This window comes from Branchiostoma floridae, chromosome 14, assembly GCF_000003815.2.
Source record: "Branchiostoma floridae strain S238N-H82 chromosome 14, Bfl_VNyyK, whole genome shotgun sequence".
NCBI classification, from domain to species: Eukaryota; Metazoa; Chordata; class Leptocardii; order Amphioxiformes; family Branchiostomatidae; genus Branchiostoma; species Branchiostoma floridae.
In genome coordinates this window covers 21,799,767-21,813,864 of record NC_049992.1, presented here as the reverse complement: position 1 = coordinate 21,813,864, position 14,098 = coordinate 21,799,767, and the positions used below count along the sequence as shown (strand labels likewise).

The following is a 14,098-nucleotide window of genomic DNA, read 5'->3' as shown; positions in this document are numbered from 1 at the left end:
AACTGTGGGCTGTGAGAACATATTAATCCCAAAAACAATAGTTTCTTTGGACAGGATAAAGGTTTGTCAAACGACACCTATCTGATACCATTCTCCTCATTACCATCTGGATTACTAATACCCAATCTCTGAAGCCTTTCCATATGCACCTGGTGTAATACTCTGTTGATACGGCTGTAGTAATTCAAAATAACCTCCTCTTCTGATTGGTTGCTGTTGTCACTCAGCTGATGGAGTAGTTGATGAGGGATGGCCTCTGATTGGCTAATGTTACTGGTAGCTGCCTGCTGATTGGTTGACTGGGCTGGCGAGCCCAAACTGCTGCTACTGGAACTGTCCTATTGAGGTAAAATGAGGAATGTCAAATTGCAAAATGTTGTAATTGTTGGTAGAAAAGTAAATCTAGTAAGTCCTCCTGGCTCCATTTAGTTTACTATCTTTTGAATGTATCAAAGTTATGGCCACTAGTATGACATAATGTGACAGGGAGTCTAATGTTCCATTGTATATTCGCAAAACAGTTTCATGAAGTAATCAACCTAGGAACTGACCTCTGACCCTAAATGACCGTTATGTCTTCTGTCTGGCAGTGCATGATGAGGTAACCAGGGGTGGTTCAAGTCGTTTCTATAGGTAAGAAAACATATCATGTTAGAAATGTAAGGTTTAGAAAAAACTTCAACTGCCATGCTCTAAGTTGATGGTCAGTTAATGGTTTATACAGAGGATACAAGCCCTCTTACAGAGGTCTGAATACATGTGCGGTGACAGGAATTCTAGGTAATATGTCAAAGGTAAAGACCCCGAAAAGTCCTTATCTCGACCATTGGCATTGTTGCAATTTGCATAACTGTGTCCAGACGTGTGTTTTTTTCAGGACCTTAACCTTTGACACATGACCTTGAATTACTGTCACCACACATGTATTCTGACCTCTGTGAGAGAGCTCATACTGAGTGTGATGATTTGCAATAATTAAAGGCACCTGAGACATAAATAATACATCAGGACATGCAGAGGCAGCGGCAGCAAATTTCTTATGGGGGGACAAACTTTTGCTGACAAAATGTTCAGCACATGAGCGCCAAAGGCACGACAATCCTAGGGGTGTCCCCTAGAATAGTTTAAAATATTTATGAGAGCAACGCTCCCGCAACATATTTTCACTATTTCCTGTGCTGAAAGCATGAGTCGTCACAAGTAGGGCTGGGTATCGGTACAGCGTACCGGTACAAAACCATTTTTTCTTATTGGACCAGTCCAGAAAAACCGGACCTGAAAAAATTAGGTAGACCGGATGTTGGACCGACTAGAAAATTAACATATTATTTTATCAGGCATTCACACATTTTGGCGCTTGCAGGTGGAAGAAAATAACAATAGTTAAGTAGAGTAGAGTTTATCGTAATTTCTATCAAGTTATACAGCCAATCGTACAGGTGCAGTTAGCGTTGTAGGATTTAAAAACGCCAGTGGGCGTCTAATACTCCACCAAACAGATTTCTTTGTAGTGAAATAAACCATTGGTATGACTCATAGTATGAGTCATACTGCATCAGGTCCGGACCTGAACCTGATCCTCTGGACCTGAACTGGACCTGGACCTGAATTTTTTGTACCGGTACCCACCCCTAGTCACAAGGGAGGTCCGGTGAAATCAAGACACTTTAAAACGCTATTTCCTGCATTTTCAGGGGTAAATTTTCCTGGTAGACTAACTAGATTTAATGAAATTTCCATCATTGAGAGCCCCCCCCCCCCTCCAAACATATTTTTCCTACCAAGGCCCCCCACCAGTTTAGTGTTAATTAGTTACTCTGCATCTCAAAGAACCGACTTCATGGGCATTGACCTCGCTAGAAATCTAGTTCATGTGATTTAGAGACAAGCCCCCCCCCCCCCCTTTGTGCCGCCTCCAGTAACTAACTAACACTAACTTTGAGCATGGTTTAGGCAAATAATTTGTTGGGTTTCACCTTGGGCACTAAAAAAGAGGAGCAAAACATAAACAGAGAAATGTAAAATTTGTCCCAGTACAACAATTGTTTCTACTTTTTTTGGGGGGGTTATATGAAAATAGCTGTCATCCTCAAAAGCAAATGAATAACAGATAGCAAATCTCCTTACATTTGAGCCTCAACATTACTACTTACCATTACCATTACAAGTGGTCACAGGGATAGAAAACTGTACAAGTTAAGTTGAAAGGTCAACTGACAAAAAATAAAAATAGCTCCTAGTAATAATATCTATTGTTGGTTTAAACCAGCATAAGACCTGTAAATTTCTTAACTTTTTCATTCTTACTTTTGATCCCTCACATCATTTCATCATTTAGGATGTATTAATGGTAACTGTTTGACCCCTAACATGCTAACGTTGTTGTTTTTGTTGATACAGTAAACCTACATGTACCTCTCTCCACTGTGCCGTTTTGGGTGCGGGTGCTGTAACCCCGCATTTTCCATCTCATCCTCCTCACTACTTCTGTGACGCTTTCTGAAAAAAATTATCAAGACACAAAAATTATCTCCTCTACACGATGATTTATAATTTGACAAAGATTCCGGTGACTCATGTTTTATGCAACACTACCGCCATATTTTTGTGTCCGTATCGAAAGCCCCATGTCATGGCAAGCCCAGAATGTTTACATGGATAAAATCGTACGGTTTCGCACAACTTAGGACAAACTTGTAGTAAGATAGTAAATATTCGTACCTTGACCTAGACTGTGTCATACTGGGGAATGCTTTATTAGCTTCTGACTGGCAGTTCCAGAGAAAATTCCTAAACTCCAGTCTGGCATTCGGCAAGATTCCTCCCACCCGGCTGGCGGCGTCAGGGCGCTTGCGCAATAATGGGAAGAACCAGTGCGGCTGCGCGGTGACTTATGACCTTTGCAGACGACACATTTGAAAATTTCCAATTTTTGCAGACGACGTTTTGAAACAATCCGATATATCGTTCAAATGTCTCCACTGTTACCTCATAGCTCAACTAAATAGGATTTAGTATATTCCTTCTCCAATAGTATTATAATATTTAAAATTATGATATTATGATATTCTAAAATTATGATATTCAATCGTTACGTCAATAATGCGGTGACGCAGGAAAAATTAGCTCAGTGTCAACCACAAATTATTCGCCTATCTTTATTAGAATAAAGAAAAGCAATATTGATACTATAGCTAGAGCTCAGAAATACAGCTATCTGTTATCTGTTGTAACGTTATATATTCATGATGATTGAAAGATCTCTAAAACGCATAATACGTTTTCGATACCAAATTGCCTTAAAGTTTACAAAAAGTTTGACCATTTGACAACCAGCATAAGACGCAAATTGAAGTTACACTCTCTAACGTTAGATAAAACGAGTATATCTTTACATTACACCACAACTTTGTATTTTTGCATTGTATATAGTACACTTAATGCAACGTTATATATTGTTTTGTTTGTAAGGCCAAAGCAAGTAAATTTTATGGATGACATCAGCGCGCGCATTAATTTTCGCCTGATTTCAGAAGAAAAAAAAACAAGAAATTTTTTCTTCTGCGGGGATGGTCAACATGACGATAAAGTACCAAAATGAGCAAATATATTATGTTGTAGCCTAGTAATTGTACTTGTAGAATTGACACTTGTGAGGTACCCAGGACTGTAGTTGTAGAAATGAAACTTATTGGATAGTTGTAAAAGTGACATCAATATGGAAGGTATGAGTGTGGTTACCAACTTTGTTGGTGATACCAGTCTATCACATTAGTGTCACTTTTACCACACCAGTACATATTCAATGCCTTGTTGGCTCTGATACCATGTTTTGTCCCTTTAATTCTTGTTACAACAATCATCAAAACTTTATGGTGCCTATTTTTGAAAATGTAGCCATCTTGGTTTTTTTCACCCATCTTGTTTTTTTTCGCCCTATCGCACTATTTTTGCAGTCTGCAGAGGATGTCATCCATAAAATTTACTTGCTGTGGCCTAACGTTAACGTTACATATTATGAATTAGCTAACAGCAGTTATCCAAACATCAAAGACAGCCCAAAGAAAGCAATATCAAAAGAAAATGTTTTTATTAGACTTTGAGTGTAACGTTAGTATCTCAAGACAGCACGAAGAATTCCATGATTACAAGATGTAACGTCGGCTGTTATGGTAAAGAAACAAAACGTTAACGTCATATATTAAAACGTAAACGTTACCAGTTCATAAAACTGAATTACACAGATAATGGCACTTCTACTCTGCAGCATGGATGGTACCATTGAACACGAGTACACAGAATAGATAGCTGCAATATATCGTATTGGTTGTATGCTTATAATTGCTTCAGTCAGTATACAACTATAAAACGCCACGTATTGCTGGTAGTAGTTAAAAGTATCTAACGTAAGCATTCTACAGCAACCATTGTTTTTAGGTGCACAACATAAACATGCATCCCTAACCCAATAGCTATACGGACGTTTTGAGAATGCCAGACTGTTTACATAGTATAGTGTCACCAAGGACCAGCCCTGAATAAGGTTTGTACGCAAATTTGGATTGCATAGAATATAGATATTTTACGTCTTGCTTATAGCAACATCGCGTAGTTATTACCACACAGCTAGTTTTAAATTGACGTTATTAATGTTGAATAAATCTATAAAGTAATTAAGCGTGTAGTAAATCTAGAAGCATTTACGGTGGACGATAGAAGGCCCGGACTCGTCGTACTCTTGCTTGCTGATCCACATCTGTTGGAAGGTGGACAAAGATCCAAGGATGGAACCGCCGATCCACACGGAGTACTTCCTCTCGGGAGGAGCGATGATCTTGATCTTCATGGTGCTGGGTGCCAGGGCGGTGATCTCCTTCTGCATACGGTCGGCGATGCCGGGGAACATGCTGGTGCCGCCGGACAGCACGGTGTTGGCGTACAGCTCCTTACGGATGTCGATGTCGCACTTCATGATGCTGTTGTACGTCAGCTCATGGATGCCGACAGACTCCATTCCTGGGGAACAAAAGAACCATAAATGAGATCAGTTTGGTTGGGTGGTAAAGAGATTGCTTTTCAAGTGGTATTTCAAAAAACATTACATGTCGTAGTCTACTCGTGAAAGACTTACCGATGAAAGAAGGCTGGAACAGTGTCTCTGGGCAGCGGAACCTCTCGTTACCGATGGTGATGACCTGTCCGTCCGGTAGCTCGTAACTCTTCTCCAGACTGGAACTGGAGGCGGCCGTGGCCATCTCCTGCTCGAAGTCCAGGGCGGCGTAGCACAACTTCTCCTTGATGTCACGGACGATTTCACGTTCAGCTAAAGAACAACACATCAGTAAAATAGTTTGTTAGGCTGCCAGTAGAGTTCAAAGTTAATAAACTTATTGCTTGACGACAGAATTGGCAGAACTGATACACTATAAATGTAACTTGAAGTCTGAAGAATAACAGGCCTTGTATGAGGAATGTTAGCGTACAAACTGTAAATACCTGAGTTCACCAAGCCGTACCCCCTCTCTGTTAGAATCCTCATGAGGTTGTCTGTCAGGTCCCTCCCGGCCAAGTTCAGACGCTCGATAGCGTGCGGCAGGGCGTACCCCTCGTAGATCGGCACGGTGTGGGTCACGCCGTCCCCAGAGTCCATCACGATCCCCGTGGTGCGGCCGGAGGCGTACAGGGACAGAACGGCTTGGATGTTGACATACATGGCGGGAGAGTTGAACGTCTCGAACATGATCTGTAGTTGGATTGACAAAAATATCCTGAATAAGCATTGAAAGCTGGAAAAACAGATTGAATGTCTGACAAATGTACACATATCCAACCAAGGGTTTTCTGTATCAGAACCTTACCTGTGTCATCTTTTCCCTGTTGGATTTCGGGTTGAGCGGAGCCTCCGTCAGAAGAACGGGATGTTCCTCTGGGGCGACACGCAGCTCGTTGTAGAAGGTGTGGTGCCAGATCTTCTCCATATCGTCCCAGTTCGTCACGACGCCGTGCTCGATGGGGTACTTCAGGGTCAGGATACCCCTCCTGCTCTGGGCCTCGTCACCGACGTAACTGTCCTTCTGACCCATGCCGATCATTTGAGGCTATGAAGATAATTACGGTTACGTTGAGAAATGAAAATAAAACAAGAAAAAAGCAAATTCCCTTTTTTTAAACTACCTTGTAAATTACTAGCTGTATGGAAAAGGGCGAAACATGTCTCACCTGATAGCGAGGCCGTCCTACAAGTGACGAGAAGACGGCCCTGGGCGCGTCGTCCCCCGCAAAGCCTGCCTTACACATGCCGGAACCGTTATCCACAACCAGGGCAATATCTTCGTCACTCATGGTTCCCTGTTTTTCTGGTGTTGCGTCTGTTTGAAAACATGAAAAGATTTAAAGAACTGCAACATACAAGGAAACATTTCCTAGCTTAAATCTAAGTAAGTGACAATATATGTAGTCCTGTCATTAGTGAAGCTAAAGCAAGGCACGTACAAATCAGCATCTAGAATTGACATAAAGTATAAATTAGGTACCTGTCTGATGAAAGTTTATGACCACAGTGGAGGATGTCCGACACTCTACTCAGGTGAGTCGATGAAGAGTTGCGAAGATCACACCTGTCTCGTCGAAGTCTGAATCCAGCTGTTCTTGGACTGCCCTTTTTATATCGTTGTATGGACGTCAGGTAACCGTCAGGGATAAAAATAAGTTTGTACCTGTTCTTGAAGAGATAACTCACTCGCTCTTTTTCTTGGAAGTATCTCCCATATATGGGTCTTTTTCGAACTATTATACCATATAAGGATATGGCTAGTTTGATGCTTGTCGGGATTTGATTGACCTCGCTATAGCTTTGTGAAATGCAGCTAGACCAATCACAGATCGGTGTTCCCAATGCCTTACCAAATTAGGTATTGCTGCGAGGTCTTGCCAGTAGATTCAAATGTTTTATTCTTGAGCATGACAGGTTGTCAATAATGTTCGTTAATTCACATGACCTGAGGGAAAGCCCTGTAAACAATATATTAAGGTCTTAGTCATCGGAGGCTCCCGTCCCAGAATTCAAAGCGTGTGCGGCAACAACCATGAGAAGAATACTGAAGTCAAACACACTGTAATTCTAACATCTACTACCCAAATAGAGCAACGATATCAACCTAATTGATTTAAGATTCGGAAGAATAAGCATTGTGCATAGAAAACTATGTGTTAAGTGGGTAAAATAATGCCGCATGTCGATAGTTACCTATTACACGGGGCCCTACTGGCTTTGTTTTGCCACGTGACCTAATGTTTACCTGCACGTTACCGTGTTTCCTTATTTGGAAATATGACGAGCGCGTGTGACCTCTGACCTCTACCAGGTGAGTCGATGTGTACAAGCTGAGCGAAGTGCTCGCTATATTTCTGACCTACCTGCTGGCGTCATTTCTATAGATAGAAGCCTACATATATAAGTGCGACGGTTTACGTTGTTGTTGGGTCATTCCCCTGCGTTCAAATTCACGGTTCAAACGCCGAATAGTATCATTTTTAACTTTCAAAAGAACCTTAGAGTCCAGCTTTATGATATTTGAGTCAATCAAAGGACATGTAACGTTAACGGGGTATTTCAATAACATAACAATATTGGGCAGTGCTGTACTGTCGAAAACAATGTTTGCGTCTAGTCTATATAACGTTACCTACAGCGCGTGCAGTCATACAGCACATGTCTCGTGGTTCTCGATTTTGCAGTGTCATATTCTGCCCATCGATTGTCCGAATATCAAACACAGTCAAAATAACGCTGTGAACAGTATTGAATTTCAATCACTCCCAATCACAAGCGGGGTTAAAAAGTTTGCCATTCATTTTGGTCTCTGTAACTGGCTAGTTTTCTCCTGTAAGATGAGATTCATGTAGATGCAGTTTAGGCTATAATTATTTTTTTCTGACAGTGTGTAGAAAATATACAGTTGAAGGATACGTTTTCAAACTTTGCGACCTGTACGTCAGGTGATGTGATTATGAACTATAGGTGCTGGCCACCTTTCAATATTAGGTCAATCCAAAATTTCTCGGAATTGTTCCCCTTATACGGAGATTTTCTTGCAACGTTGCCATATAAGGGCATAGAAGCTTGGGTATTTTTTTTTAAATTCATTGTTCATGTTAAGAAGAAGCTGAACCAACTGCAAATACTTGTCGGCCAATCGGCAGCAGAGTTTTTCACATTCTTACCAAATAAGGTATGGCTTCAGAGGTTGGTCTGTACGTTAAAGTAGCTTTATTATCAGGTATGACAGACGATCGATAATCATTCACATGCCCTCGCGTGACCCCTACACTATGATGTTTCAGCCACCAGGATTCAATCTTGGAAACCGACTAGGCTGTCACTGCATGTATGCACCTATTGTGATTAATGATACATTATGAAAAAAATGGGACATAGATTTGATATGAATGTCAACAGAGAATTAATTGTTTTTATTTGTTTTATTTTAATTGTTTATTCTAAGCATGACAGGTTGTTGATAATGTTTGGTAATTCACATGACCTGAGGGAAAACCCTGTAAACAATGTAAGCTCTTAGTCATCGGAGGCTCCCGTCCCAGAATTCAAAGCGTGTGTGGCAACAACCAAGAAGAATACTTAAGTCAAAAACGTAATTCTAACACTTACTACCCAACTATTGCAACGGTATCAACCTAATTGATTTGATATACCGAGGAATAAGTACAGAACACTTTATTGAGGATAAAATAATGTCGCATTTCGGTAGTTACCTACTACACTGGGCCCTACTGGCGGGTTTGTTTTGCCACGTGACCCAAAGTCTACCTGCACGTTACCGTGTTTCCTTATTTGGAAATATGACGAGCACGGGTGACCTCTGACCTCTACCAGGTGAGTGGATGTGTACAAGCTGAGCGAATGCTTGTTATATTGCTGACCTACCTGATGGCGTCATCCCTATAGATAGAAGCCTACATATATAAGTGCGACTGTTTACGTTGTTGTTGGGTCAATCCCTTACGTTCTAATCAATTAACAGTACAGCTCAAACGCCGAATAGTACCAAAAGAACCCAAGAGTCGAGCTTATGATATGTGAGTCAAACGAAGGACAATGTTAGTTCATTAGTTAACAAAGTAACGTTAACAGCTACTTCCGGGATATTCCAATAACATAACGATATTGGTACTGCTGTACTAGTTCAAAGTAATGTCTGCGTCTATATATTAAGTTACCTACAGTGCATAAAAATACGTCGCTCGCAACTACTAGCGGGAAATGCTACATGGAGTTAAAAAGTTTTCCATTTGTTTTGGGTCTCTGTAACTGTCACAAGTTTTCTGCTGTTCGATAAGACTCACGAGGATGTTATACATTGAGGCTACTTATACAATTAGTTTTTTTTCTGACAGTGGTTTAAAGTATGTGTAGAAAACATACAGCTGGAAGATAGGTTTTCAAGTTTTTCAAGTGATTATGACCTATAGGTGCTGGCCACCATTCAATATTAGGTCAATCCAAAATTTCTCGGAATTGTTCCCCTTATACGGAGATTTCCTTGCAACGTTGCCATATAAGGGCATAAAACCTAGTGCATTTTTTGTTTGATTCATTGTTCATGTCACGAAGAAGCTGAACCAACTGCAAAATACTTGTCGACCAATCGGCAGCCGAGGTTTTCATCTTTTTGCCATATAAGGTATGGCTCATCACAGAGGCTGGTCTGTGCGTTCAAGTAGCTTGATTATCTGAGGAATGACAGACGATCGATAATTATTAAAATGTCCTCGTGTAAGCTCGACGTACATTGTAATTTGTTTTCTACAAAAATTCAACCTTGGAAACCGCCAAAGCTATGACCGATATGTACACCTATTTCTAGAGTCATGATTACATGATCTTGCATAATAAAAACAAAATGGGACATAGAGTTGATATGCATATGAATGTCAACAAAGAATATCAAGTTGTATCACTTTGTTCTTCAGCAGGTGGGCATTGATATCATTTTGTCCTTCTTTGTCGAAAAAGCTGCACAATACTGATCGATGTATACATTAACTAGATATTGGCTGCAGATTTATAAAAACGGTTAGCCCCACATGTCGGTTTAATGACGTGTTTGTAAAGCAACAGGTGTTGCCATGTTCCCTTATTTGGTAATATCGTTGGTAAAGGTGCCCCCAGTCCCCCACGATGCGTCCAAGACGACTGAATATTTCTGTTGTCTCGTACGTCGATTAATACTCAAACACGCACTCGCATTATGTTATGAGACGCCATTGATGTCTGATCAGATATCTGTATTCTTGCGACGGTCAGGAAAATGTTACGGAATGAATGTAATATCAATCTAAATTAATTCCAAGAGAACATTATACAAACAGTCTAAACAATTAGGATCGTCTACTTCCGTCTGTTGGTATTTTATTTGTAGTCTCTGCATTCAAATAGCTCTTAATTGCCCGATACATGTACTAACGTATCCGTAACCCTCCCCATTTGGTGATAATGGCCTTGCATTTATAAGGTTACAAACGTTGCCTTATGCCGGAAATACGAACACTGTTGCAATGTTCAATGCAACAATGACATGAAATGCAGAAGAACACAAGATAGAAATACAAAAGAAAATCTTTATTTGTTTTTCTATCAGCATCTTTGGACCAATTATGGAGTATGTGTTTGCGTCCGAAAAGACAACAGGACAACGAACGCCGTCAATCATACAAGAGAGTTTAAAACGTTAGACTCTAGCTACAAAGATACATAATAAATACAACAGGTTGAGCTAGATATTTCATGTTTAATATCATTGTAACAAAATATTATACAGCTATACAGCTTGCAATATATTTCCTCTTGTTATTGTACTTAAGACCTAGAAGCATTTACGGTGGACGATAGACGGCCCGGACTCGTCGTACTCTTGCTTGCTGATCCACATCTGTTGGAAGGTGGACAGGGAGGCCAGGATGGACCCGCCGATCCACACGGAGTACTTCCTCTCGGGAGGAGCGATGACCCTGATATTCATGGTGCTGGGTGCCAGGGCGGTGATCTCCTTCTGCATACGGTCGGCGATGCCTGGGAACATGGTATTGCCGCCCGACAAGATTATGTTAGGATACAGATGCCTACGGATGTCAATGTCGCACCGCATGATGCCGTCATACGTCAGTTCATGGATGCCATACGCAAGTAAGTCAATATCTGGAACAGATCAAACATACATATTGATGGTATAGATGTTTATATTTATCTCTTTTCTTAAATTAATCAGATGTTGATGCCAGCCAACCGTTAGTAGGATTTGATCATATCTCTTATTAGTTACTTATGTTCTCGACACGTTGAAAGTAAGTTGATCTGACCTGATCTATGTTTGTGCACAGCTATGTATCATAGAATGGTCCATGGTGTCGTTTAAGCCTATATGGTGTATCTATATAAATGTTATTAATATTGGCGTACCAATGAAGGAAGGTTGAAACAGCGCCTCTGGGCAGCGGAACCTCTCGTTACCGATGGTGATGACCTGTCCGTCCGGCAGCTCGTAGTTCTTCTCCAGACTGGAACTGGAGGCGGCCGTGACCATCTCCTGCTCGAAGTCCAGGGCGACGTAGCACAACTTCTCCTTGATGTCACGGACGATTTCTCTCTCAGCTAGAAAATATATATACATGTATATATATTTCAAGAGCAATGTTGTTGTTCTTAACGTTGTGTTTGTGTTTGAAACTAGAAAGGCCGACATTTGCTTGGGTGCAAATACAGCATATTTCAGCCATACCTATTCCCACGCAACATTGGACTGTTCCAAGTCACCCCTGCGCAAAAATGCAATATTTTAACTGTAAGTTATCCCACTGTAAGTTATCCCCAAAAGAGAACTAATATTGTGAATTGATTCCAGGTCAAAACAGAGCCTGCGCTTTAATTGCCCAATATGCCCCGGGCCTATATGGAAGAATATAATCTTCCACAGGAGCGCCTATGCATAACTGATTGGTTTTGAGAATTGCGGCAGCTCCTATTTTTCCGAGAGTAAAAAAAAAAACGCATCTTCCATTAAGAAGATATTCATCATGAAATTACGTGACGAAATTCAACAATTTCCACTTCGATAACTAGGTCTAAGTACCGTCATAATCTCCTTGTGATGTGGGTACATTTGTTATTGCAGTGAACTTTTTTTAAGCAAGCATACGTTTTAATAATTGTCAAGCAGGTGCAGGTACTGTGTAGTAGGAGTGTTTGTTTTTTTCAAGCTAAAAACTTCAATCTTCTTCTTGTTTTGTATGAGCCATTACATAAACGGAGACGTTTTGAATTTTTACAAGAATTTTACCGCTCTGTCGCTTCATTTCCTTTCTGAAAAATCCCAGGACCAACGAGTTAATTTGATTCGGCTTTATCTATATATTTCATTTTCCTTCGAATTCTTTGTTAAGTACCACTGTTAGATTGTTTTACTTTGTATGCAATCCGCTGAGCCATCGGACGTAATCTTGTCTGAGTGTTATAATTTCCTGCTCGTAGCGTGAGAGACCTGGAGGATAGGTGTTTCTACCTTGTTCGGGGGTTTCTTTTCGGAGGTCAGTGGTGATACTCTGGTACAGAGAGTGTTTTATTGGGCTCAAACTCTGGCAGTTTAAAGTTACTTACAATTTGAATGTAACGTTACAGAGTTTACGTCAAAAAAGAACAACAACAACACTAGAAGTACCTAACGTTACATTTGTTCGGGAAAAAATACATGCATTCTCGCCACTGTCAAACTTACGTATCAAAACTAAACGCAAACTGTCCAATTTTCCCTGTCCAAATCTGCCGAAAATGATTGATAGTGCCATGCGGAATGTTGGTAAAGTCATCGACACTAACGTTCAATGCACGCGTACCGTCCGCTACCGCTCAAATGACCCTGTCTGAACTCCAAATCCTCGCAAACTACAATTTCAAACCGGGCACAGGGTAACATATGGCCACTGTAAGGCTGTAATATGCATCTGTTTGTGTATATACGGGATTGCAAGGCCCCGCTTATGAATATTAACTAGCATTCGCCTTTCTCGTCGCTGATTGGCTGGCGTCCATAAAGTAATTAACTCTCGCTCTCCCCAGACCGCTGGCACCTGGCACGTGTGGGCTCTGGGGTCACTGGAGTTCACGGGAGAAGACCGAAAGAAAACCAATTTCCCCTCAGAAAAGTGCAGAAATTAATAATTTGAAATTGGTTTATGCCAAAAATTTTACTTGGATCATTTTACCAACTATCTAATGCCTATCTACACCAAACTTAAGGTCATTCCATGGTAATTCAAGGGAACATGGGGCCACAATATACCGTTTTGGTCAAAACATGACCTTTAAACTTCAATAAAATCATTTTAGAGGCAGATATGAAAAAAATGAGGAAAACGCACCTAGGTATTGACCCACTCTACCCTTGTGCCAAATTTCAGGTCATTTGGTCACGGAACGACGGAGATGAATCGCTTTGAAGATTTGACAGGAGAAAGGAAGAAACATTACGAACATAATATATTTCACCATACCATATATGGTATGGCTGAAATATAAATATGAGACACTTCAAATCACTGGTAGCCTGGTTACCAAACCCTGCCCGATCTCAAGTATCTATTGTGCAGGGAGAAAGATATTTGAGGTTGGGGTATAGTATCCAGGCTAAATCACTGGGTAACACAGCCACTGACACACCTGTGCTACTGAAGCTGTATCCCCTCTTTCCTAATATCCCCATAAGGTTGTCCGTCAGGTCCCTCCCGGCCAGGTCCTGACGCAGAGTGCTAGGAGGCAGGGTGTACCCTTCGGTGACCGGCAAGGTGTGGGTCACGCCGTCCCCGGAGTCCACCACGATCGCTGTGTTGCGACCGGAGGCGTACATGGACAGTATGCCTGAGATAGCGACATACACGGCCGGAAAGTTGAACGTCTCGAACATGACCTGTAGTTAGATACACAAAAAACCCTCAACACGCGTCGAATGTTGGAAACCGGATTACAACTTCATTATCTTGGTTGAAACGTTTGTCAAGAATAAGAATGAATGACCAACTTAACCAAGCG

The 14,098-nt window shown here is 41.1% G+C and overlaps 3 protein-coding genes across 4 annotated transcripts; all 3 read right to left on the bottom strand.

The window, feature by feature from the left end:
- LOC118431159 lies at positions 1 to 2,894 on the bottom strand (the record flags this gene model as incomplete). The annotated part of the gene is given in 4 exon segments (XM_035842276.1): positions 1 to 338; positions 552 to 627; positions 2,416 to 2,499; positions 2,722 to 2,894. Coding segments are annotated over 4 exon segments (441 nt in total). The 5' UTR covers positions 2,742 to 2,894.
- A 1,179-nt stretch (positions 2,895 to 4,073) lies between these two features.
- On the bottom strand, positions 4,074 to 6,663 carry LOC118430581 (actin, cytoplasmic-like). Its single transcript, XM_035841548.1, has 6 exons — positions 6,534 to 6,663; positions 6,220 to 6,368; positions 5,859 to 6,098; positions 5,497 to 5,743; positions 5,132 to 5,323; positions 4,074 to 5,016 (listed from the first exon to the last, which is right to left on the bottom strand). The coding sequence occupies exons 2-6, from the start codon at positions 6,340 to 6,342 to the stop codon at positions 4,691 to 4,693; spliced, it is 1,128 nt and encodes a 375-aa protein (XP_035697441.1). The 5' UTR covers positions 6,343 to 6,368; positions 6,534 to 6,663; the 3' UTR covers positions 4,074 to 4,690.
- Positions 6,664 to 10,617: 3,954 nt separating this feature from the next.
- On the bottom strand, positions 10,618 to 13,974 carry LOC118431028 (actin, cytoskeletal 3-like). 2 transcript variants are annotated; one of them, XM_035842099.1, is made up of 3 exons: positions 13,730 to 13,974; positions 11,477 to 11,668; positions 10,618 to 11,215 (listed from the first exon to the last, which is right to left on the bottom strand). In XM_035842099.1, exons 1-3 carry the CDS (start codon positions 13,971 to 13,973, stop codon positions 10,884 to 10,886), a joined length of 768 nt encoding a protein of 255 aa, XP_035697992.1. In that variant the 5' UTR covers position 13,974; the 3' UTR covers positions 10,618 to 10,883. The 2 variants fall into 2 exon arrangements, with proteins under 2 accessions (XP_035697992.1, XP_035697993.1); XM_035842100.1 differs by having other exon boundaries at positions 10,618 to 11,089.
- Between the last annotated feature and the right edge of the window lie 124 nt (positions 13,975 to 14,098).